General features: G+C 49.5%; 1 protein-coding gene across 1 annotated transcript in view; it reads left to right on the top strand.

The window, feature by feature from the left end:
* BCL2L1 (BCL2 like 1) overlaps positions 1 to 25659 on the top strand; it is a 54800-nt gene extending 29141 nt beyond the window's left edge. Inside the window, exon 2 of the mRNA XM_007934527.2 lies at positions 25522 to 25659. Within this exon, the coding sequence (XP_007932718.1) occupies positions 25522 to 25659 (138 nt within the window). The remainder of the gene's footprint in view (positions 1 to 25521) is intronic.
* The last annotated feature ends 357 nt before the right edge of the window (positions 25660 to 26016 follow it).

The following is a 26016-nucleotide window of genomic DNA, read 5'->3' as shown; positions in this document are numbered from 1 at the left end:
CCCAGACTCTCTTCCCTGCCCACCAGCTCTAAGCCACCCCCAGTAGATTTCCTTACCAGATGGAGGGGCTACAACAGGAGGCTCATCATCCATCTGACTGGGCCCAGACCCTCACTTGTATCAGGTCACCAAGGGCTGCAGGTGCCACCTGTCCAGAGGGCCCCTCACAGGTGCCAGTTCCTGGGCGTGGCACTTGATCCAGGCTAGATTCAGGCTGGAGCCAGCTGGAGCTAGCAACTCCCACTGTGCCCCAGCTGCCGCCTGCCCTGCCACCCACAGACAGAGAAACAGGCTTAACCATTTGGGCACTGCATATGCAGCCAGAGTTAGTGGTTGCAGTTCAAGAAATCATTCATAAATACAACAAAGAATATCTACTGCATATATGTAGTTTTAAGAATAGGGAAATGATTGTTGTGAACACATGACCCAGTTTCGGAAATCAAACGTGTGATTATCTTAGAAGCCCCCTATGTCTCCCTAATCACAGCCACCTTCTTCTACCCATTTTGAGTTTTGTTAGTTTTTTAATAGTTTTGCTACATATAATGCATGTTGTTGTGTTGTTGTTATTTGCTGTCAAGTCGGCCCCGACTCATAGGGACCCCTCCAATACCACTACGGAAGTAGGATTGCCCAACCTTCCTTCCGAAGAGTGGCTGGTGGGTTTGAACCACCAGCCTTCTGGTTAGCAGTCAAGTGCCTTAGGCACTATGCTACCAGAGCTCCTCATATAATGCATATGTGTCCCTAAATAATATAGAGTATTTTTCCTTTAAACTTCTTTTAAACATGCTTTGCAAGTTCATTTAAATATCACGCTGTGTATACTCATCTGCATCTTGCTCTTACCAGTCAACATGGATCCGTGTGCATTATGTGTATAGCTGTGGTTCGTTCATTTTCACATCCCTTTGTATGATTATGTCTCCAGTTAGGTATCCATTCTACTGTCAGTGGTTAGTTGGGTGGCTCCCTGGTTTTCGCTATCTCAGACAATGCTGTGATGAACATATGTGAGTGTCTCTCATGCATGCACTTGGTCATGAGTTTCTCTAGGGCAGTGGTTCCCAAACCTTACCAGCCCATCAGTCACTTACAGGGCTTGTTAAACACTGATTGCTGGACTCCACCCCCAGAGTGGCTGGTTCAGTCACAGTGCCTAAGGTATCTGACTACCAGAAGGTTGGCGGCTTAAACGCACCAGCCACTCCTTGGAAGGAAGACAGGGCATTCTACTTCTATAAAGATTTACCGCCTAGGAAAACCAGTAGGGGTCGCTGTGAGTCAGAATTGACTCAACAGCAGTGAGTCAATTTGCATTTCTAATTAGGTACCTGGTGTGTCGCTGCTGCCGGTCCTGAGACCACCCTTGGAGATCATTGCTGTAGGTTATGTACCCAGGAGTGGAATTGTTTAATCTCGAGTCCCTGGGTGGTGCGACAGGTTAATGCCCTGCACTGCTGACTGAAAGGTCGGAGGTTCAGGTGCATCCAGAGGCTCCTCCGAAGAAAGGCCTGATGATCTCCTTCTGAAAAATCGGCCATTGAAAACCCTGTGGGAGACAGCCCTACTGACACACATGGGGTCTCTGTGAATTGGAGTCAACTCAGAGGCAACTGGTTTCTGGGGTTATAAGGTTATACGAGATTGTTTGCCTGTGTGTTTGCATGAATACGCGCTGCCACTAGCAGTCCATGAGTTTCCATTTCTTTCCGTCTTTACTAATACTTGATAGGGTCACAGTTTGAAATTTTTATGGAGCTAGTAGGTGTGAGATGGCATCTTGTGGTTTTAATTTGCATTTCTCAGATTACAGCTGGGGTTGAGAAGCTTTTCTTATATCTATTGGCCATTCATGTTTCCTCTCAGGAAATACGTGTTAAGGTCTCTTGCTCCTTTTTCTTTGGGGCTTTTTCTTAGGGATTTGTAAGATGTTTTGTTCAACGATTCTAACTACTAACTTTTTGTGTTCACATATAACAAATATAACCACTCAATTTGTAGTTTGCCTTTTCACTTTCTTTATGTGATGTCTTTTGATGACTAGAACTTAATATAGTTGAGCTTATTGGTCTTTTCTCTTACGACTTACAACTTGTGTCTTGATCCTGTGGTCCTAAAGACATTTGTCTGTATTTTCTTCTAAAAGCTTAGACTTTTGCCTCTCATTTAAGTCCTTGGTAGATCCGGAACTGACTCTCATGTCACCTTAGTAGTTTTGTTTGTGGGATACTTTCATTTCAGCAGGTTTTAAAAGTTGCAAATCTAAATTATTTATGGCTTGACTTGTACCTAGAGCTTATTATACCCACAGCATTAATATTCATACCGAACAAAGGTGCCCTCTTTGGGAAAGTGTTTGGATCGAATTCTTTCTGCATTTAAAACTCAGAACAAGAGTTTTGTTGGATTTTTTTTAGGAGGAGAGCACAATAATGGTATAGTGGTTATGGTGGGTTTTTGTTTTCCCTCCCTTAAGATTCCTTATTCTTTACAAATACATACTGACTTATGTCCAGGATTTGCTTCAAAATTATACAGTGAGAGTAGTTGGGGAACAGAAGAAATAAGATTGGCACCAAAGTGATAATGTTGAAGCTGCATGACGGGTCCATGGTGATTCATTTTGCCACTCTGTCTACTTTTGTGTATATTTAAATATTTTCATAATAAAAAAGCTTGAAAAATCCAAGGATTATTTCCAGAATTGCTTATAAGGTAGAAGAACATCTTATGTTTTATTAGCCATTTGCATTTCTTCCAAAGCCAGTTTGGTCTCCATCTACTTCCAGGAGTCCCTGATAGAGTGGTCTTAGCATACAAGGAGATTAGTTATTAAGGAAATGAGGAAGGAGAGTGGCAGAAGGCTTAAGGGGTGAAAAGGTGTATATGTGTGTGGCAGGGGAGGGTGGGGGCGTGGGGATCTCAGGCCTAGTTGCTTCACCTAAAGCCTGACTACCCCGTTCCCTCCCCTCCCTTTTTTCTTGCAGAGCCATGTGGGGATACTTTTTCTTTTAGCCAGAATCATCATTCCCTATTACTGTCCTTGACAGACTTAACCTAAAGGATATAGGAACCTCAACGTGGATCTGGCCCCCTCCCAGCTTAACAGCATCCAAGGACAAAGAGTCAGAGATGGTGGCATCTACAGTGCAGTTGGGGTCACGCAGCAATGGTGTTATTTTGGAATTATTTGGAATGCCTATGCCCAAATACCAGAGTTGTCATTTTTTTCTGATACTGTAATAACCGGCCAGAGAGTCTGCCTCTATGGAGTCCCACTTGCTTCTCATGGGAGAGTCCTTCCCCATCCTTTTAAAATTTTTATTTATTTTCTTGGAATAGATAATCATGTGGTTCAAAATTCGAAAGGAACAAATGGCTCCCCTCTACCCCTGCCTCCCAACCACCAGGTTCCCTTTCTGGGAGAATAGACTATAGATGCAATCAAACACATGCCTACCCCCACCCCATTTTTAACACAAATGGCTGTGTTCTATTTCACAGTTTGGCACTTTGCTTTTCTCACTTAACAATGTCTCCTGGAGATCATTCCGTATCAGTCCATAAAGAGCTTTCTCTTTCTTCTTAAGAGCTACATAAGATTCTGAATAGTGGATTGGCCTGTTGCTTATTTAACGAGTTTCCATTGGTATAACACTTTCCTTTCTTCCAGTCTTTTGCCATTAAAATAGAGGTATTCAGTAAATAGTATTGCATATTTGTCATTTGGCACAGGTGCAAATACAGAGGATAAATTGTTAGAGTTAAGTTGCTGGGTCAAAGGGTATGTTCCCTTGTGGTTTTAATAAGTATCGCCAGCCTGAACCCACTCCAGTTTACAGGAGCACCTTTTTCTGTGTGTACAGCTTCTTTAAGTGTTCACCTTTATGGAGTTCCTCCTAGGCCAGACCCTGGATACAAAGATAACACTTTCATGTATCAAATGAAATTGGTACTATGTTGCACGTCCTCACAGCCACCCACAAGGAAAGTTTTAGATGACAAAACTAAAGCCCACAAGGAAAGTTTTAGATGACAAAACTAAAGCTCAGCAAGATCAGTGTGCCGTGATCACTGGCCAGATAGTAAAGTGGCAGAGCTGGGATTTAAACCCAGGTTCCGATCTGTGAATGCCCGTAGGCTCCTGAGGAGCACCCCTGACTGCCCCTCAGGAGGACATCACAGAGGCCTTAGAGTGTAGTGCAGACGAGAAGTTGGGCTCAGAAAGGATGACTGGCCATAAAAAACACACAGCCAGGAAGCTGTGGCGCCCCAGCAGGAACCCACATATGTCTAATTTGAGGCTTCTGATCTGTAAAGTAAATTAGCTTCCAAATCTAAGCAGAGTTCCATTGAGAGAACTTAGTCCATCCAGAGCTCCAGTTGCAATGAATGGATGGTGGATCGGTGGATGGATGGATGCCATAGAGTCGACTCATCACAACCTTATGTATAATAACTGTGTAGTGTACATAATGGTGTACAATAAATGCTGACCAGTCCTGCGTCATCCTCATAATTGCCAGCATGTTTGAGTCTATCGTTGTGGCTGTTGTACCAATAAAACCCAACCCACTGTCATCAAGTTCATTTTAACTCATAGCAACCCTTTAGGACAAAGTAGAACTGCCCCATAGGGTTTCCAAAGATGTAAATCTTTATGGAAGCAGACTGCCTCATCTTTCTCCCACAGAGCAGCTGGTGGGTTCGAACCACAGACCTTTCGGTTAGCAGACAATTACTGTAACCACTTTGCCCCCAGAGCTCCTATTGTGCGTCTGATGATCCGACTCCATGGCAGTGAGTTAGTTAGTTCGTTAACATGTGCAGGATGCCATAAGGTGCTCTGTTACATTTTTAATCCTCATCATAATCTTGCTTGGAGAATATGTTAATGTCCCCATTATCCAGATTAGAAAACTGAGGGTAAAGCTAGCTAAATAATAGTCATAAAGTCAAATTCTAATAAGGACAGAATCCAAATCCAATCTGTTAGACTCAAAAGCTTTCACTCTTTGGTGTCCAATTGCCTTATGTACTTCCCTTGGCTCTCTCTGCCTCTTGCGCTTTTCCATGTTGTTTAGTGCTATCTTAGTTCTCTAGTGTGCTGCTATAACAGAAATACCGTACGTGGATGGCTTCAACAAACAGAAGTTTGTTCTGTTACAGTTTAGGAGGCTAGACGTTCAAGTTCAGAGTGCCGGCTCTAGGGGCTGGATGGAGGCCCCTTGACCTTGGGCTTGAGCTCTGCCTTCCAGGCCCACTGAAGCAAGCTGGAAGCATCTCCTGACTCATGCAGCTGTTGGCTACTGAGGCTGATGAATCCAAGATCAGCAGGTAAAATGGCAGATGGTTGGCTCACAGGCTGCAAAGGCAACAATCCTGAAATCAGCAGGCAACACAGCAGGCAATGTAGCAGGCTGCTGGTTCAAGTCTGGGAACTGGAGATGAAGACTCAACCAAATGCAGGATCCTTTTTATATACTGAAAAAGCCACACACCAAAGGCAACTCTCCTTCAACGGATTAACTACTCATAGCAGATTCCACCACCTCCAATCTCATCATGGGGAATAACTGCATCCATCTGCCAAGCCACTCAAACTCTCAGCCCAGACACATCAACACACAACCGTAACTTCTACAGATGCCCTTGCCAAAGGGTGAGCCTGGCTTCTCCACCTCACAATGACTGCTTTTGAGGCTTTTGAGGAATGGGCCTGCAGCCTCCTTTTACTCCTTACTCCCAGTGTGTATCACAGTGTAGCCCTAAGAGTGGGCTGCCACATAATGCCTGAGGATTGGTGGGTATCATTGGCAGTTGTCCTCTCCCAGGTGTATAACAGGTGCTTTTGGAATACTGTTCCAATGGACAGAGAAGAAACATATAAAGTACAGGCCCGGCTGTCAACAACTTAGATCGTGAGACTAAGAGTGCCAGAGTAAATGGAAAAGACCCCAAGTGTTAGAGGAGTTCAGAGGAGTGAGGAAGCATAACATAATCATCGAGCTAGCAGATGTTTGTGGAGCCCTATGAGCTATATTGAGCAATGCAGGAAACACCAGAGAAGATGGAAGGAACGCACAGAGTCACCATACAAAAAAGAATTAGTCAACATTCAGCTATTTCAAGAGGTGGCATATGATCAAGAACCAATGGTTCTGAAGGAAGAAGTCCAAGCGGCACTGAAGGAATTGATGAGAAACAAGGCTGCAGTAATTGACGGACTACCCCTTGAGATGTTTCAACATACAGATGCAGCATTGGAGGCACTTAACTCGTATATGTCAAGAAATTTGGAAGATATCTACCTGGCCAACCTACTAGAAGAGATATACATTTGCACCCATTCCAAAGAAAGGTGATCCAACAGAACGTGGAAGTCATTGAACAATATCATTAGTATCACCCACAAGTAAAATTTTGTTGAAGATAATTCAGAAACAGTTGTGGCAATATATTGACAGGGAACTTCCAGAAATTCAAGCTGATTCAGAAGAAGATTTGAAAGGAGTGATATCATTGCTGATATCAGATGGATCTTGGCTAAAAGTAAGTAACAGAAAGATGTTTACCTGTGTTTTATTGACTATGCAAAGACATTCAGTTGTGTGGATCATGACAAATTATGAATAACATTGCAGTGAATGGGAATTCCAGAACACTTAACTGTGCACATGAAGGACCTGTACATAAACCAAGAGGCTGTCGTTCAAACAGAACAAGGGGTTACTGAATGGTTTAAAAATTCAAAGGGGTTAAAAATTCAAAAGGGTGTGTATCAGGGCTGCATCCTTTCACCACACTTACTCAATCTGTATGCTCAGCACATAATCCAAGAAGCTGTACTATATGTAGAAGAAGGAAGCATCAGGATTGGAAGAAGACATATTAACAGCCTGTGATATGCAGATAACACAACCTTCCTTGCTGAAAGTGAAGGTGAGTTGAAGTACTTACCGATGAAGATCAAAGACTGCAGTCTTCAGTATGGATTACACCTCAAAGAAAACAAAAATTCTCGCAACTGGACCAGTAAGCAACATCACAATAAATGGAGAAAAGATTGAAGTGTCAAGGATTTCATTTTACTTGGATATAAAATCAACACCCATGGAAGGGGCAGTCAAGAAATCAGATGTCAATTTGCAAATCTGCTGCAAAAGACCTCTTTAAGGTACAGACAACAAAGAGGAACCCTTTTGCACATACAGTACTGCATTGTCAGTGAAGGCAAACATTGATAATACGAGTGGATAGATGAGTAGACAGGCTGAACTCTTAGGTATGTCTGTGAAGCGGGCAGTGTACCCAAGACCATGTATAGGGTTGGCAGACAGTGGTCCTATAAGTGTATTTGTATGATCTGTAAGAATTCCCAGGTATATAGTAGAGCTGACAAGGGACAAGGTTGTAGTCACTTCTTGGTCACAGCCAGCTACCCAGAGGGACCAAGTAGTTGAACCTGTGGGCTCCTCGTCCAGAGCAAAGAAGAATGAAAAAAAACAAAGATTCATGCAAACAGTTAGTCCTCACAACTGGTACACCATATGATCCTCAGCCTATACAACTTTGAGACCAGAAGAACTAGATGGTGCCTGGCTACCAATGTCAACCACTTGGAGGGGGATCTATGTGGGAGATCCTGGAAAGAGTGGGAGAACAATGTGGAACAAAACTCAAATCATTTAAAAAAAAAAAGGCAGGGGTGGACCAGGTTTGCTGGTCTGATAGAGCCTGATGGAACAAACCCCTGAGACTGTGGCCCCCAGCTGCCCTTCACGTGTGAAATGGAGCCCACACCTGTGGCTTCCAGCCAAACAAAAACAGGCATATGAGTTGAACATTTACATTAGCTAGATACACTCCTTGGAGAGAACAATCATGGGAGAAGAGAAGGGCTGTGTATGCACAGGGAGACAGCTCAGGGTACAGGAGTGCATGGGAAGGAAGGACACAGGGAAGAGGTAACTATGGGGAGGAAGAAGTGGGAGGGGAGCTGTTGCATTATGGTGAATTGTAGTCAATGTCATGAGACAAAGTGTATGTGAGCTGCTGCATGGAAAGTGAATTTGCTCTGTAAGGTTTCACTCAGATCACAATAAAAATTTTAAAACAAAAAAGACTTCTTTAAAATGTTAAGGAGCAAAGATGTGACTTTGAAGACTAAGATGTGCCTAACTCAAGCCATGGTCTTTTCAGCCACCTCATGTGTGTGTGACAGCTGGACAATGAATAAGGAAGACTGAAGAAGAGTTGATGCCTTTGAATTGTGTCATTGGCAAGTATTGAAAATACCATAGACTACCAGAAGAATGAACAAGTCTGTCCTGGAAGAAGTGCAGCCAGAATGCTCCTTAGAAGCAAGAATGGCCAGACTTTATCTCACCTACTTTGGTCATGTTAAGAAGTCCCTGAAGAAAGATACCATGTGTGGTATAGTAGAGGTTCAGTGAGAAAGGAGGAGACCCTCAACGAGATGGTTTGACACAGTGGCTGCAGCAAGGCTCAAACACAGCAAGGATTGTGAGGCTGGCACAGGACTGGGCAGGGTGTCGTTCTCTTGTCCATGGGGTTACTACGAGTTGGAGCTGACTCAGCAACACCTAACAACAGCCACATGAGCTAGGTCTTATGCCCATTTTCTAAATGTAGAACCTGAAGCTCAGAGTTTCAGTGACCAGCCCAAGGTTGCATAGTAAGGAAGTTGCAGAGTTGGGACCCTCATTCCTTCCACCCTACAGCCTTTCCAGGGAGAACATAATGGGCTCTGTGTTGGGTGGCCTAGAGGCTCTGGATGAAAGGGAGCCTGGAAGGGTGAACCAGGAAAAGAGATCGAGATTTTGTGGGATGAAAGGCAGGGAAGTGGGAGTGGAACATCCCATAGATGTTACAGCTTGCACCTCCTGCTTTCCTTTCAAATGTGGAAAAATGCAGGCTTGGGTCACAAAATGGTAACAACAGGATTGTTAAAGTTCATCTAGTGCTTGTTTGTGTCCATACACATTATCTCATTGAGCCTCTGACCATGTGGGGATGGGAATGAATTGAGACCTTCTGACTGTAAGTGTCCACGTTTCTATAGAGGGAAGAACACAGGCCCTGCCATCAGACAGATCTGGGTTCCAAGCCCACCTCCTCTGCTTTGTGTCTGTAGGATCTTCAGCAAGTGAACTCAGCTTTGTGAACTTCCCATTTCCTCATCTGTAAAAGATGGTTTCAAACGCATACATACATGGCACATACAAGCCATTCAATAAATAGCAGTGCTATATGCCCTCTCGGGAGCTCTGGTGGAGTAGTGCCTAAGGCACTTGACTGCTAACCAGAAGGCTGGCAGTTCAAACCCACCAGCCACTCTGCAGAAGAAAGACTGGGCAGTCTACCTCTGTAGAGATACTGCCTGGGAAATCCAAGGAGGGGTCGCTCTGAGTAGGAATCGACTCAATGGCAGTGAGTTTGTTGGTTTGTTGGCACAGCTCTTGGTTAATCCTTGAGAATTACTTCAAGGACGGGTTTGCAAGTCGGGGGATGCCAGCTAAAGAGCAGGCCCTTGGAGAGGCAGGGGTGTGCTGAGGGTGAACAACATGAGGGAGACGTTAACAATGCCAAAGGCTTCCTGAAGTGTGTGTGGTGGTTTGTTTTGTTTTCAGTGTACTTTAGAGTTCTTGGTTTACATATTAAGAAAGTGAGATTCCCCCAAGGGGTTAATGACTTGCCCAAGGCCACACAGTGAGTTAATGGCAGTGTTGTGATTTGAACTCAGGTCTCTGTCTCCTGAAATAGTTTACTTTTTCCTTACACTTCACTGCTCCCTTGATGGAAGGGGCGGGGGAGATCCAGGCATAGGATCGTAGCTCTTTGGAGCTGGAACAAGGGCCTTAGCGATCATTTAGTCCATCCTCCATACTCAGACTGATGAGAAAAGTGAGGCACGTGGTACTTAATATGGACATATCCGTAGCCAGACTGCGCTGCCGCAGAGCAGGATTAAATGCACACTTCTCTATGTCCTTTGCACAGTACCATGTAGAACTTTCAAATCACCTTTTTTTTTTCTATGAGTAACTAAAGCCTTGCTCCAATGCCAGTTGGTTTACAATTAGAACAACTGTAGTTTGGAGAGCTTTTTTCCAAATAGAATAATTTGTGCTTTTATTCTTCTTTCTTTTTCAATTCATAGTAAGAATAAAAAAGGAAGAGGATGGGAAGGAAGAACTTCAGTGCAGGACCTTCGTAGAAAAAAAGATAAAATTTGATAATCTCTGAAATCTAAAGAGGGTCCCCCAAGCCAGGAAGCAATTTAGAGGCCAGCCTCCTCTCCTATCCCAGCCAGCTCGTCACCCGTCTTGCCCTACTCACAACAGGCTTTCAGAAGGCCCAGCCTCCCTCGGCAGCTGCATCTGGTGAACACCAACGGAAATCCCTGGTATTTTTCTTTGCATGAAACCAACCATGGAGATGTAGGTCAGGCGTTGCTGGCCTGGCAGTTACAACTCAAGCTTCACCCCCTGCACCTGCAATCTTGTTTGCAAAGCCACATGAGGATGAAAAAAAGATGGTCCCTTCCAAATGGGGATGGAGTCCCCGAGGGCCTGGTGGGCGGAGCTGGCTGGGACAGAAGAGGGTGCTGGAAGAGACCATTTGGAATGAGGGGACTGGGAGGATGGTTCTACTCTTACCCCCTTAATGCCTGGTGCCTGGTGTGAGTAGTAGCAGGGTTGGCGGTGCCTCTACTCAGCTCAGCTTAGAGTCATTGTCACTGACAGAGGAAACTGGGAAGGTCCCATCCTCCCCCTGGGCTCAGCTGGGCCCCAGTCCTGCACCTGAACCCCCATGCCTGTCTGGTGTTTACGGGATTGGAGCTGCCACCCTTTGGGACCTCGCCTGTTTTTATTTCAGCTCTCAGCTGTCTGGTCTCCATGGACCTCACCTACAGGTTTGTACATGCCCGTCCCCCACGATGCAGCCCCACGAGGTTCCTCAGCCTGGCACACTCCTCCAGCCTGGCATACTCCTCCTTCGGCCTTTGTTCTCTTCAGGAGAACTGCCAGCTCTGTGCTCGGCCCAGGGGAGGGCTTTCCTGGCCCCTGAGACAGGTCTGTTGGTGCAGCCCCGCAGCACTTTCCCCAAGATTCAGACTCTTTGTCCATAGTCTGCGGGGAGGGCCTTTGGTTTCAAAGCAGTGAGGTTGTGGGCACTCAGTGTGGGCACTCTAGACTGGCCTCTGGCTGGCTGGCTGGCTGACTCTGCCCTGGGCCTCAGGTATCTCCACTATAAAGGGTGTTGGACAAAGATCAGTTCATGTACCACTGATCTTTCAGATAACTTTTAGGTGATATGCAAATGAACATTTTATGTTGCTTTCCATTTATGGCAAGTAATACTGGTTTTTCTCTTTATAGTAATCATAAGTTCCCTTCCCATTTCATTTCATTCATTCATCAGATAATTTGCTGTCTGTGTGGCAGGAAGTCCCCAGGTGGCACAGAAGGTTAAGCACTGAACTACTACCCAAAAGGTTGGCAGTTGGAATCTACCCAAAGACACTTTGGAGGAGCGGCCTGGTGATCTCCTTCCCAGAGGTCACAGCCTTGAAGCCTGTAGAGCAGCTGTGCTCGCATCCATGAGGCTACTGTGAGTTGGAAGCCGCTCCAGGGCAGCTGGTTTGATTTGGTTTACTATGCACCTAGCACCGCTTTAGCTACTGAAGATAACTGCCTTCAGAGAGCTTGCATTCTAAGAAGACAGAGAGTGATTAGTGTGTGGGGCTAGGCAGCTTTTGGTGGTGTTTGTTGTTATTGATATTAAATGTTTGGGAAAGACCTCTCTGAAGAGGAGGCATGTGAGCAGAGAGCTATGTAACCTGAAGGAGTGAGCCATGTAACAGTCTGTGGTAAGCACATTCCAGACAGAGGTCCCAAGATGAGAGGGTATGTGTGGTATGTTTAAGGAAGAGCAGAGGAGAAAGTGGTAGAAGTTAGAGGTATGTATGTGTGAGCCACAGTGAAGCAGTGCCTCTTCCTCTGACTAAGAGGGGAAGGCAGTGGAGGGCGTTGAGCAGAGGATGGACGGGATCCCACCTTGCTTTTACAAGGATCCTTCTGGCTGCTATGTGGTGAAGGGACTAAGAGGGGTAAGGTCAGAAGCTGGGAGACCAGTGAGGAGGCTGTTAACAGTAACCCAAGCAAGCAATGATGTTGGCGTAGACCAATGATAGCAGTGGAGGTGGTGAGAAGTGGGGGGTTCTGGATACATTTTTTATTATAATCCAAAGGAAGTTGCTGCCAAATAAGGGCTAGAGAGGATTTAAGGATGACCTTCACCCTTCAGCACCAGGAAGGATGAAGCAGCCAATTATGAGGCAGAGACAAGATACAGAAGACACACATTTTGGGAAGATGGAGGCAATGAAGCATTTTCAGTATATTTATTCAAATGTTTAAAAAAGCAAGTCAAGAATCAATTGAAAAAAAAATACTAGGTAGACAATACTAGTCAGTACCTACATAAGGCCAAACAGTGATGGCCGAAGTTGTGGCTGGAATGGCTCTGGGCTGTCTGCTTCCTTGCCGCTCTAAAATTCCACTTTGGTGATTTCAGACCTTATAGTCTTGCATTCACAAAGCATGGGAACTTGAGACTTGTCCTAGAATGGACTGGATGCGGAAGGAACAACAGGAGAGGAATCCTGGACTCCTGGCCTTGCTTCACTCACTCATGCACTGAGCACCTTCTGCCTGGTGGGACCTGGGTGCACAGCTCAGATGCCCCTTCCTTCCTCATACAGAACAACCCCCTCAGCCCCACTTCCCAGCCTGGCCTCCCCATGGCCTGGAGGTGCCTTGTGCCTGCTGAAAGGAGAGCGGCCACAGCCCAGGCAGACCCCGCCCTCCCTTTGCCTCACTGTCTCTGTCCAGCCCCTGCTTCTATCTTCTTATTGCCGTCTGCCTTTCAGGGCCTGGTGAGCAAATGTCTTTGTCTCCATGAGAGAAGCAGGAATGGTTTTATCTCTTGCTTCCTCTGGGTCCCCAGAGTCATCAAGGTGGGGAGAAATCCTCAAGCACCTGTTTCCCTGCCTTTTGTAGATGAGCTACAGGGGCAGGCAGCGCCCACATACATCCTGGAAGTCCACTTGCACATCAGCAAATCCTTTTGACTCTACTTTTAAAAATAAATTCAGGCTCTGACTGCTTCTCAGCACCTTCCCTGCCACCATCGTGTGTCTCCTGGATGAGGGCATCCGTCCCTCACTAGACCTCTTGGTTCCGCCTTGGCCCCCCTGGACGTCTCCATCCAGCAGCCAGAGGAGCCCTGATAGAACCAAAGTCAGATTATGTCCCTCCCCTGCTCAGAACCCGGCAGTGTCCATGTTACTCACAGGAAAAGCTCACATCCTTAAATGACCTGCAAGGCCCCGCGTGATGTGGCCCTTGGCCACCTCCAGACTTCATCACCTACCAGTCTTTTCTTACACGTGGCTTCAGCCTCACTGGCATCTCCCTGCCCCTGTAGTACCCCAAGCACATTCCTGCCTCAGGCCCTTTGTATTGGCTGGTCCCTTTCCTTAGGTCATTGCAGTGCCTTTTCTCTCACTTCACTCAGGCCTCCCGTGAAATGGCACCTCCTCACGAAGCTTTATCTGACCATGATTCTCGTCCTGCCCTCTTCTTGGTTTCTCTCTGTCACCATTGACATGTTTGTTTATTGCCTGTCTCTTCTCATCAGATTATAAACTCATGCAGGAAGGAATTTTCATCTCATTTATTCACTGCTTTATCCCCAGCACAGTGCCTAGGACTTAGTGGACACGTCATAAAGATTTGTGGAATGAATGTGAGTGTCTGGAGCTGAGCAGGGCAGCTTGGCTGGCTCTTCTGCAACTCCACAGGTCAGCTTGGCTCACCACAGGGTCGTGTTAGCTTAGAGAACTCAGCTAACAGTTCCATCAGAGTTACTTGGCATCACTTTTGTTTCTTAGATAATGACCAGAAAGAGGGAGGGACTCAACCTTGCACAAACTGGCCTTGGAGGGGCCGGGTGAGGGTTGAGGACAAGCATAGAGCAGCCATCCCTTTCCCCCCTTGAAGCACCTGGGGAACTAGGGAACATGTTCTTTCCGTGTCCCACAAGTCATCTCTGACTTCCTTCAGACCAACAACAAAATAACAGAACTCCAGATCCCAGACCAAAGTATCCAGAAACGAGCAGAAGCTTGACCACTGCCCCGTGCTAGCTGTTTTTCACAGCTAGAGTTGGCTTCAGCTCTGTTAAGTCTGTGTGGCCATTCCCAATTAAACAGAGAGAACAGCGAGGAGGGCCAGCCTACATCCACTCATTCTCTCAGTCTCCAACATCACCCCCCCCCAGGTAGGCTCCCTGCTCCCTCTGCCCCTGGAGCACTCGTGGGCTCAGTGCGTCATCAGTTAAGCAATGCCCATCTCGCCCGTTTTGCAAGCTCTGTAGGGCAGGAGCCACTGTCTTTTGTTGCTCACCATGGCGGTCCCTGCACTTAGGAGTAGCAGATTCTCAGTAAATACTGGGTGGGTAGATGGGTAGGTGGATGAAAGGGGTAAGGATGGATTTAGTAAAATTCCTCCTCATCTGTCATCTTGCACTGGCAAACTTAACATGCTGTGGAGTCAGACAGCCTCACTCCAGAACTGTTGACCTCAGGCAAAAGTCTTATAACCTCTCTGAGTCTTAGTTTCCTCACACCTACCTGCAGGATTTGTGAGCATTCAAGCAAGGGTTCAGTAAATATTAACTTATTTTGTTGTTGTTGTTGTTAATAGCTACAGATAAGGAGAGGCAGCATGAGAAGCACAAACGGGGCCACTCATTTTGGGCTATAAACAAAGTAATAATAGCTAACGTACTGAGCACTTACCACGGACCATTTAGTTCTTGCTGCAAGCCTGTGAAGGAGGTACAGCTGTTCTCATTTTACAGCTGGAAAACCGGGGCTCTTGTCCCAGGTCCTGCAGCCAAACAGTCCCAGAGCTGGGGTTGGAACCCACACTGGCTGGCTCCAGGGGTCAGGAGGCCAAAACCAGGCTCTACCCTGTCTCTGTGTGTGGCCTTGGAGTCCCTTAACACCTCTGAGTCTCAGTTTCCCCAGGGAGGGGTTGAACTAGACATCTCTGTGGACTGCGGAGAGTGACCCTCTTAAGATTTCTGGGCAGGCCACCATGCCACATCAGGAGGGATTGTGAGTGAGTTGCTTCTGGTCTCCTGGTGGTAGTGGTCATGGTCTTCTGCAGTGTATTAGTGCTGAATGTGAACAGCAAACCTCCAGGGGCCCTCCCTCAGCCTCAGCTGCAGACTGATATTTCAGCTCTCCGGGCACCATCTCAGGCATCTTGCTGTTCTGCACCTTGATGAGGATGGGGGAGTGGGGCGCAGATGAAAAGGGGAAAAGATTAGAAGGAACCGGAATGTCGGAAATGCTACCCCGCGGGTTTGGCTCCGAGTTTCTGGTTACATGGGGTGTGTGTGCGTGCGTGCGTGCGTTCACATGTGGGGGGGGGGCAGGGTGTTGCATGGATTTGCTCCCATCCTCAAATCCTCTGAGGCTGTTGCATTCTGCTCTGGAATTCCAAACATTTCCGATCAGATAAAGGTGGCTGAAAATACACAGGACTTGTCTGGGCTAGTTGGAGGCGAGTTAGAGGTGGTGCTGGGGTGAGAAGGTTGAGGCTGCAAAGGCACAGCTCTGTAGGGTCTGGCCCTTCAAGGAGCTTGTCCTGGGTCACAGAAGTGCCCATTTTCCTCTTCCCCTGGAATCCTGCAGACCCAGCAGGCTTTGGGGTGGGGGAGGCTCAGACTCTTTCATGGCAATAAATCTCTGTGCTCCAGAATGTCGTCTTTTACCTTACACACTAATTACTGGATGCTTGGAGCTCTCCACATCCTGGATACCCCCAGAGGGAGAGGATGCAGGTAGGCTTTCATTCCTACATGTGTGATTTACTTTCATCTTCATGCTGTAACACTAGCAGGAGCCCTTTGAGATGAACCCCTTCATTTTACAGGTGGGACACTGAAGCCCAGACAGGGGAATGGACTCGCCCCAAGCAAACCAGTGATAGCTGAGAACTGAAGCCAGGCCACTGACCCTCAGCCCGGTGCTCTTTCTCCAAAGCCTCTAGCACCAGTGAGCACCAGACAAGGGAGTGGGGAGGAGGGAGAGACTGCTTTGGACCATGGAGCAGTTGGGGGGAAAGGAAGTGGCCTCTTAGGGAAGGAATTAGCCCCAGAGGCCAAGCTCCTGTTACTTGTAGGTTGCTACCCCAGTCCTTCTGCCGACTGCTTCAGCACAGCATGTAAGATGCCCTTTTCAGAACTTATCTTCAAGTTTCCTGCCCCCTTCCCGAGTGCTGGAGAATTTGGTGTCTGGGGAGTAGTAAGCACCCTGCCCAATGGTTAGTGTCTCAAGGCCACCTTCTAGGTTTGCCAGGCAGTAAGGTTGAGGAAAGAGAGAGGGAACTGGTCTTTCTTCTCTTCCCTCCTCACTGGCCACCCATCAGCTGTATTTAACAGCAGCTTCTCTGGGCCCAGGGGACAGAGGCTATTGTCAAATCATGAGGGAGAAGGGGAACAGCTCAACAAAATGTAGTAATAGAGCTGCAGATTTGGTGGGTGAGGGAAGGCCGCCTTGGAAGAAGTAACCTGTAGGTTAAGACATAAGAGATGAGTAGGAGAAAGCTCAGCCAAGAAACCAGTATGGGCAAAGGTCCTGAGGCTGAACAGAACATGGCATGTGAGGAATGAAGCTGCTTGGCCCTAGCTGAGGCTGAGGAAGCCCTGCAGGGCCCAGGCCATGGAGAAGGCTTCAAGACTCAAGCCGAGCCTTAGTCTAATAATTATAAAAGTAGGAATAAACAGACAGACGAACTCATTGGTGTCTGGTCAGTTCCAGCTCATGGTGACCCCATGTGTTACAGAGTAGAGCTTCTGTGTATAGGGTTTTCTTAGCTGTACTTCTATGGAAGCAGCTCACCAGGCCTTCTTTCCATGGTGCCACTGGGTGGGCTTGAACTGCCAGCCTTCAGGTTATTAGCTGAGAACAAACCATTTATGCTACCAAGGGACACAGCGGTAACAATAACTGACATTTATTCAACGTCTGTTGTATGCTGGGCATGTATTACTATTCAGTCCTCACAATATTCTTTTGAAATAACTCCCTATTTTAAGGAGCTCTGGTGGTGCAGTGCCTAAGGCATTTGCCTGCTACCAGAAGGTTGGCGGTTCGAACCCACCAGGCGCTCCACAGAAAGAAGATGAGGCAATGTACTTCTGTAAAGATTTACATACAGCCTTGGAAACCCAAGTTGGAATCAACTCAGTGGCAGTAGGTTTGGTTTGGGTTTATCCCTGTTTTATAAATGAGGCAGCTTGGTGGCAGAACAGTTAACTTGTCACTGGCCTTGGCCTCACCCAGACCAGCACTTGTATTTAATGCACGAGGAAGCTGAGCCTTGGAGAGGAGCCGGAACCAGGCCAGCAAAGAAAGCTTCCTCTGCCTGTGTTGCCTCCTTGGGCAACTCTTGGGACAGACCGGGAGGAGAGAGGACCAGAGCTAAGGCCAGCTAGTGGGGCAGTTTGAGGGAGAGAGGCTTCAGGTCCCCAACAAGGCAAAGTGTTCCACTAGGGCTGTCCAAAGATGGAATGCTCTGCCTGGGAGGGAGGGAGCTTCCCATCTTAAGTGCATAACCAGAGAGCCATAGAAAGGTGGGAGATGACCTTGAGTCCCACAGCCATGGACCACCTGGGCTGAAACAAGCCCATTGCATGACCTTGGCACACTAGCTTTCTGAATCCCATCTGTGAAATGGGGATGTTAGGGATGAGCTTGAGTATATCATGGAAGCTAGGAAGGGTGTGTCACAAAGTGACTCATGGGTCTCTAACTGTGTTCCAACAGTGAGCCTTGGTCCTTTTCACTCTGGACCCTGGGAGAAGAATGAAGGGTTCTGATCATTTACTCATGAAAGAATAGCACAGCCAGGGATCGGGTGAGAGAGGGTGGAGATAAGGGGGGTCTCAGAGCCCCAGAGAATGTGCATGAGCACCTAGCAGCCACCCGGGAGTGATTAAGTGCTTGGGCTCCAGAGCCACACTGCCTGGATTCAAATCCCTTCACCTCCACTTACGAACTGTCTGACCCTGGGAGACGTCTCTGTTCCTGTTACCTCACCTGCAATGTGGTGAGTACCAGCACCACTTATTTCATGGGGTGGTATGAGGATTCCGTGGATACACACTGAGCGCTTCACACAGTGCCTGATACTGGGTAAACACTTGGTAAATATCAGCTGTCTTATCACCATCATTCCTAGGGAAGGAGGTCATGAGCCCGTAGGCACATCTGTGCCCCCAGTAAATGCTCTTGTGAATTGTGTCTGTCTCCTAGCCCAGCACCCTGGTGCTGAGCCGGGCGGTGGCGAGCCCACGCCCACGCCTCCACTGCTAGGCTCGATAGCTTTCTTGATTCCCCAGGGGAGGTGTTATCTCCTCCCAGCAGAACCACTTCCTTTTCTGAGAAATGAGCAGTCTGCCAGCTGAGCTTCTTAGAACTCAGGGTGGTGGAGGCGGCGGCGAGGGAGGAGAGACAGGCAGAGATGGCAGAGTTGGAGGAAGATTACCACAAAGTTTACTGTGAGGATGCCTCTGAACTCTCTCTAAAGTCCAGATGGCTTTGGCACCCATGACACCCCCTCAGCCAGTAACACAAGGTCACCTGGCTTCCCCAAGTGCTTTCTCCCCGACGTCACCACCACTGCTTCGTGAGCACAGAGCAGCAGAGCAGGAGGAACCGATGTGCAGAAGTAGAAGCTGACGGGCCTCCCACGGCTGGGGCAGCAGGACCGAGGTGTTGGCCCCAGCACAGTCCGGCCACCCGTCTCTGCCCCGCCCAGTGAGCTGCCCCTCTTCAGTTGCTCTCCTCCAAGCCCATGTTCCCCTGGGTGGGAGAGAGCAGCTGTACTCCTCTCCCTCGCTGAAGCCAGCAGCCCGCCCCACCCCCCCCCCGAAAACCAGGGGAAGTGGATTGTAACTACAAAACTCACTTCCGAGCTGCAGCTTGCAACTCCCTGCCAAGAGTGATAAAACCTCTCTCTTCGCCCCACCCCCTTCCTGCCATCATCCAGGGAAGGATCTCCTCACAAGGCCTTGCTTGTCTGCTCAGCAGGCATTTATCAGCCCCTCCACCAGGGAAACTGAGGCCAGGGACAGAAAGTGACTTTGTGAGTGACTCATGGCCTGCCTGGGCAGGGCTGTGACAAGGCCAGGCCAAGGTACAGGCCTGATGTCCATGGCACTTTCCCTGGGCTGCCAGGGCCCCTTCCTCTTCTCCACCTACCTCTTTCCCGAAATAACCAAGCAGGAAGGAAGCAATGGGCCCGGCCCTCCACAGTCACCCAGAGGAAGGAAAGACCCGTCTGGCACCAGCGCTTGGTCCCCACTGAAGCCAGGACGGAAGGGTTTCACTTTCCCTCCTGGGCTTCATCACATCCTCTTCCTGTGGCACCCGGTTCATCTGGCTGGGAGCCAGAGCCCGTTCATTCAGCTGGTGGCCTCAGCGGTTCCCCTGTAGGGAACAGGCACAGGGCTTAGAGCCCCTGCCCTAGAACATGGGGTTTGCCACTGCACACGCTGTGGCTTAAAACTGGCTCCCTGCTTGCTCACTCTGTGCGGGTCTCAGTATCTCTTGAGTCTCAGTTTACCTGGGGTTGGCATTGAGGGCCTCCTCCAGGAATAGAAGTCCCTGCACTTGGCCCGTGGTAAGGGCTCAAGAAGTACTGTCCTTTTGAAACTGAGCAGAGTGCTGCATCGGGTGAGGAGTGCGGCTGCTGCTGGATCATTGGTATAGGCATCCCAGGCAGGTCACCACTTCCCTGTGTGTGCAACCTGCGCAAGTCGTGAATCCTCTGGTTCATCATCCGTGTCACGGGCTATCAGTAGTATCCGCTGCGGAGTGTGAAAAGAGTTTAAAGGAACCCGTCCACAAAAAGGGCCATGAACAGTACCTTGCAGGGTAAGTGTCCAGTGAGTGTCAGCTGCTGCCACTGGCACTGAGAAGGTCAGGTGTTGTGTGGGAAGAGAGGCAGAGACTGAGATGACAGGATTGAACATGAGAATGGTCAGAGGCCAGACCAGATGAGCACAGTCCCACATTCCCTAGATCAGGATCTTAGGGGAACTCTGGAGCCTGTGTTTTCACATCTGTAAAATGGGGCTCTTAATAAATGTTATAAGGACAAAATGAAAACATTCATTATTTGTTCTTTTAAAATAGATTCGCTTAGAAGGGCCCTCGCTGTGTTCCAGGCTCTGGAGTACAAAGAGTTGACAAAACCCCACACGGTCTGGTGAGGGAGACGGGACAAAACGTAACTACTGGAATGAGATGAGTGTGCCTGGCCCACATGAAGCATCCACATGTCCCAGAGAGGACAGCCAGTGGAATAACAGGGGTGGTTATTTTATTTATTGCTATTATTATTTAACAAATGAGGGCACTGTGGGCCACAGAGGTGAAGCAGCCTGCTCAGAGCACACCCCAGGAAGAGTCGTGGGTGGCCGTGTGAGCGAGGAGAGAGAAGGATGGGCACTGCAGTGCTGGTCAGATCCAAGCAGGGACTGCACCTCAGCCCCTGGCGGGGGGGGCGGTCAGCCAGCACTTGTGCCCCACCCCACAGGGCATGGTCGTGCCAACTTTAATACTTCCCTTTACTTCTCCAGGGTCACACAGGCCACTGGTACAGGACAGCCTGCATCATTTGGATAGCTGCCTCTGGGCAGAGATCGAGCTGAAGTCCACCTGTGCCTGCCTGGATGGGCCCCAGGCTGCAGACACGGGTCAGCCTTGGTCCGTGCCTGCGCTGAACCCCAGACTGACGGGGGAGACTGGCACACAGGCAGAGGACTTAGCACAGTGGCTTCAACTTCTTCCCACCTCGAGGCCTCTTCACTTGTTCCTTCTGCTGGAACATGCTTTTAAGACTTTGGATCCTTTCATGGCCACTGCCTCCTTGTCTTTCAGGTCTTCCGTCTCAAACTTTACTTCCTCAGAGGCCACTTCACCTACACCAACCCCCCAGCTTTCTCTGTCACTTTTCTTCAAAACCCCATCACTTCTGAAATTACCTGGTTTCTTTCTTGTTATCCTCTCTCTGCTTCTGACTAGAACAGGCCTTCTCTGCCTTTTTCCTAATTGCTGTGCTAAGGAGCCTTTTTAGACATTTTTGTCCTGATTGTCCTCCTGCCTCCATAAAATTTGAATTTAAAAAAAAAAAAAAAAAAACGCATTACCATCAAATCATTTCCAACTCATAGTGACCCCAGCTGGGTTTGCGAACCTATAAATCTCTACAGAAGTAGATCCTCCGGTCTTCCTTCTGCAGAGTGGCTGGTGGGTTTGAACTGCTGACCTCCCAGTTAGCAGTCAAGTGCCTTATCCACTATGCCACGTGACAGCTAAACTATATGTTAGTTACAAAGCCACAAACTACTGTGATATCCAAGAATTTTTCACTTCACTCTCTAAAAAATGATCTCTGCCCCACTGGAGGTGGGTTAGGGTTAGAGATTATATGGCCTGGAACATAAGCCCCATGAAGGCAGAGGCCTTGTCTTGTTTGCTGCTGTATTTCCTGTGCCGGGCTTGGTGCATAGTAGGTGCTCAGTTAATATTTATGGTATGCATGAAAGTCCAGGACTCCTGGGAGCACAAAGGACACACCCACCACAGAGACAGGAGGGATAAGCGGGGAATGCTTCTTGGGAAATGAATTTGGACTCTAAGTTGGAGTCCCATGGGCTGAGTAGGGGTGAGGATGGGAGATACAGGGAGGGTGACCAGTTAGAGGGCACAGTGTTGGCAAAGTCACTGGGCATGAAGCACTCGGATACATGGGGGAGGCCCTGGCACCTCTAGGTGGGTGTGGCCTAGGCCTAGACTGTTCCAGGGTCTGTGGCATCGGAGGAAGGACGCCCTGGGGCCTAGCTCTTGCTCACATCCCCGCAGGACTCCTGTGCCCAGTCAGGTTCCTAGTCTAGACCCAACCATAAACCAGCTGTGCGAAACTGTACAGTGGGCAACTGATTAACGTTGCTGACTTGTGGCGTCTCTGATTTGCTAGAGGTGGACACTCTACACCTCCCCCCCAGGAGCCCTGAAAACCCCCACATGGATCCCCATGGCAGCAGTCACAGCTACAAAGAGAACTTCCCCCACTTTGCCCTAACCCAAGCTGAGGGTGCAGACACGCTCTCTAGCCTGTGTTCTCTGGAAACCTGTGACATCAGACACCTCCCTGCAGCCCACCCACCCCTACCCCACATCTGCCTGCCCACCATGCCAGGCCTGGCCCAGATCAGCGGGAGCCACGCCAGAGCGATGGGTGCTTATCTCCGCTTTTCCAGACCCGTGCTGCTCCGCAATCCTGTTTATTTATCCCGAGCAGCCGCCCGCTGAGAAAATGACTGTGTTTGTTTCCAAGTGTGTCGTGTGAACCGGGGGCTAAATATACCCACACCACCACCTCTCAGGCCCCCCGCCCTGGAGCAGCACACCCCATTCTGCTCCTGCTCTCTCTGCAAAAGCAATCCCCAGAATCTGTGGCCCCCGGGAATCCTTCCCCTCCCCAGGAAAAGGCCTCCTAGGGTGGAGATGGAGGCTGTCCCAGCCAGGAATGCGCGGGTGGGGGCTGGGCGGGTCAGAGCTGGTTCCTGTGGTACTGAAGCGAGAATGTTCCCTCCACCCTGGGTTGACGGTTCCTGGACAGTGAGTGCTTTGTGCCCTTGTGGGAACAGGGCCTGTTTACTCCAACCCAGCCCCAGCGCTGAAAATCTCCTGTGGCTGCCAGCCTTCTACTTCAGGAAAGTTCCCATCGAGGGAGCCAGGCCTCTCCCACTTTGGCTACAACCCCCATATCCCTGGTTTCTTCTGGGACATTAGGCCCCTTGGGATAACCAGGTCTCAAGCTGTGGCCTCCGCCTCCTGTACTTCTCACAGCCTGAGACTCTTCCCCTCACAGAGAAGTCTCTTTTTGTGACACTACTTAGGTCTGCCTCACTTGGAACCAGAGAAAATAAACCTTCCATAAGACTTTTCTTGTCTGCCAAGACCCGCTGAGACTGGCCGGGATGGAGGGGGCTGCACAGGGAGGCGCATGCAGCCATGTCTGGGCAGCAACATGGCCAAAGAGGACATTGGCTGCTGCTGCCAGCCACCACCCTCCTCTTCCCACACCCAAGACTCCACCTCAACCCTACCCCCGCATGCCCGTTCCTTAGGGTCCTCTCAGCCCTTCCTGACAGGACAGCCCCCCTCCCTACCCCCAAAAGGGAAGTGCCCTACTGTAGCAGCACTCACTGTGGAGCAAGACAGACCTGGGCTCTGATCGTGGCACTGCCACGTATTACCTAGGTGACCCCACTCAGGGTCCTCCCTGCTCAGAACCTCAGTCATCTGTAAAATGAGCTCACAGCTCTGCTTCTCATGACTGATGAAGATAAAACGGGATGGCAACGCCAGCCACTTAGTAGACATGCAGTTACTCTACCCATGTGTTTACTGAGCACCAACTAGGTGTCAGGTGCTGCTCTGGGCACTGGGTATATGGGGACAAGACGAGTCTCTGTGCTGGTCACATCTAGTGCAAGAGACAAACGAAACAGGAGAGAATCCAGCGAAAAACGTGCTGAGAGGAAGCAGATAAGAGGGTGGGACAGAGCGAGCAATGAATGTCATTTCAGACAAGGGGTTCCGGGGAGGCCTCTCTGGGGAGGGGACGTGCGAGCAGGGGTATGAATGAAGTGAGGGAGGGAGGCCGTGCAGTGCTCCAGGCAGCAGGAACAGCGTTCCTGAGGCAGGAGATGTTCAGGGAACAAGGAGGCCAGTGTGACTGGAGTGAAGTATGCAAGGGCAGGGAGGGGAAGGACACAGGTGAAGGGGCCAGCTCATGCTAGTCCTTGCTGGCCCTGGTAAGGATTGGTGATTTTACTCCAAGTGTGATGGGAATCCTTGGGAAGGTAGCGCACAGGGGTGACGCAGTCTGATGGTGGGGCCTTTTCTCAGTGTCCTTTCCCCCAGGTAGACTGTTTGCTTTGTGGCGAGGACTTGTTTTGCTAGTCACTGCTACCTCTCTGATGGGTTAATCAATGTTAAGTGTTCTTTCCAAGTTGGCAGTTTAGTGCGTGTAGCTCTCTGCTAGGTACCAGGGATGCAGAGATACGTGACACTGGCCTTCTAATCATGGGGGGAGCTGTTGGACTTGCACAGGAGTGCCACGACCTGACGTATGGCTTTAAAAATCCTCTCTGCGTGGAGCATCAACAGGGTAGGAGGTTAGAGGGCCGAACTGGAAGTGGGGCCAGGCAGGTATCACAAGTGAACACTCTGGCCGGAGGGGGCCTAGGACCAACTGGGGATTTCAGGCCCAGTCTCAGAGAGCAGCCACCAGTCGGCCAATAGGGACAAGTGCCAGCGTGTGAAGGACTGTTGGTATAGAACCAAGAGCGTGGACCCTGGGACCAGCCAGTGACCCACCCGTCCCACAGACACCAGGCTTGCATTCTGCTTCCAGCAGTGACAGTCGGCTGATCTTGCCCTCAGAGGCCCAGCTTCGTAGTCTGTGAACGGGAGAACCCACACTGCAGCATTGGTTGGAAGGATCCAAGGACAAGATGGGTGCAGACCAGGCTTCCCTCTCCCTGCTGATAGGCTGGGTGATTCAGGCCACAGCCCTTCCTTCCCATGTCATGTGCTTCCCTCCTGACCTAGCCTCTGAGCAGAGGGCTGTTGCTCACCTCCTCCTGAGCCCAGAGTCGGGCCCCCCAGGGTGGGGGCCGGGGCCTTCCACACCCCACTGTGGCGGCCTCCCAGCCCTTCATCGCTGTCTTCCTGTACTCTGCCCTGAGCCTCCACCCATCACTCCACCCCTCCAAAGCTCCCTGCAGAGAGAGAAGGAGCCTCAGGCTTGAGTGTCCCCACCATCCTGACCCCCTCTGGGATTTAGCCCTGTTCTTTCCCTTGCCTTCTCATTCTCAGCAATGGGAAGGCTGGGCCCAGGGGCCCCTCAGTACCCTCAAACTCAACTCCAAGCTTTTCCTGTGGTTTCTAGGCAGGGGTTATGTCTGCACCTCCATCTCCCAGCATCCTCTCCTCCCTGTACTCTGTCATCCACCCTGCCTCCTGTCAGTTCCTGAACCTGCCCATCTCCCCCACCTGGGGTTCTAGAGTGAGTGAGCTACTTCCAGCTGTCTGACCTTGGACAAGGCTCTTCCCTCTCTCCCCCTGTTTTCTCAGCAATAAAATGGGTTGGCCATCCCCAAGTGTGGGTCAAGAAAGAGGGTATCCCATAACCCTTTATCTGCCCCAGAGTGGGGACTGTTGACAAAAGTCGTCCAAATCATGAAGGCCATTCCATGCACGTGATGCTGTTTCTTCCTCTGGCCCCCACTTTCCCGTCTGAGGACTCAAACCTCACTTTTCTCTTCTTGTAGGACACTTTCGTGGAACTCTATGGGAACAACGCAGCAGCTGAGAGCCGTAAAGGCCAGGAGCGCTTCAACCGCTGGTTCCTGACGGGCATGACTGTGGCTGGTGTGGTTCTGCTGGGCTCGCTCTTCAGTCGGAAATGACCAGACACTGACCACCACTCACCATCCTGCCCCCACATCCCTCCATTCGATCACCATTGCCACCAGGAGAACCACTACATGCAGCCCGTGCCTGCCCACCTACCCACCACAGCGCTGGGCTTCGACCTGGTACCCCGCAGTTAGTCTTCTAGAATCTGCCACGCTTCTGTGAGAGTCACCTTCCCCCACACCTCAGTTTTCCTGGCCTCAGAATCCAAGCTTCTCCGTAGAAGCTGGCAGTGTATGGGGGTGTTGTGGCTGGGGACAAGAGGGCCCTGCCTGATTTGTGGGACCCTTACCCCTTAGCCTCCCAAGAGTGCTGTCTGCCAAGGAGCTGGAAAGTTTTCTGAACCTCTT

The sequence above is a fragment of the Orycteropus afer genome, unplaced genomic scaffold (assembly GCF_000298275.1).
Source record: "Orycteropus afer afer isolate SDZICR_OR568_19922 unplaced genomic scaffold, OryAfe1.0 scaffold00020, whole genome shotgun sequence".
Classification (NCBI taxonomy): Eukaryota; Metazoa; Chordata; class Mammalia; order Tubulidentata; family Orycteropodidae; genus Orycteropus; species Orycteropus afer.
The sequence above is the reverse complement of the archived record's forward strand: the minus strand, read 5'-3'. Positions and strand labels throughout refer to the sequence as shown.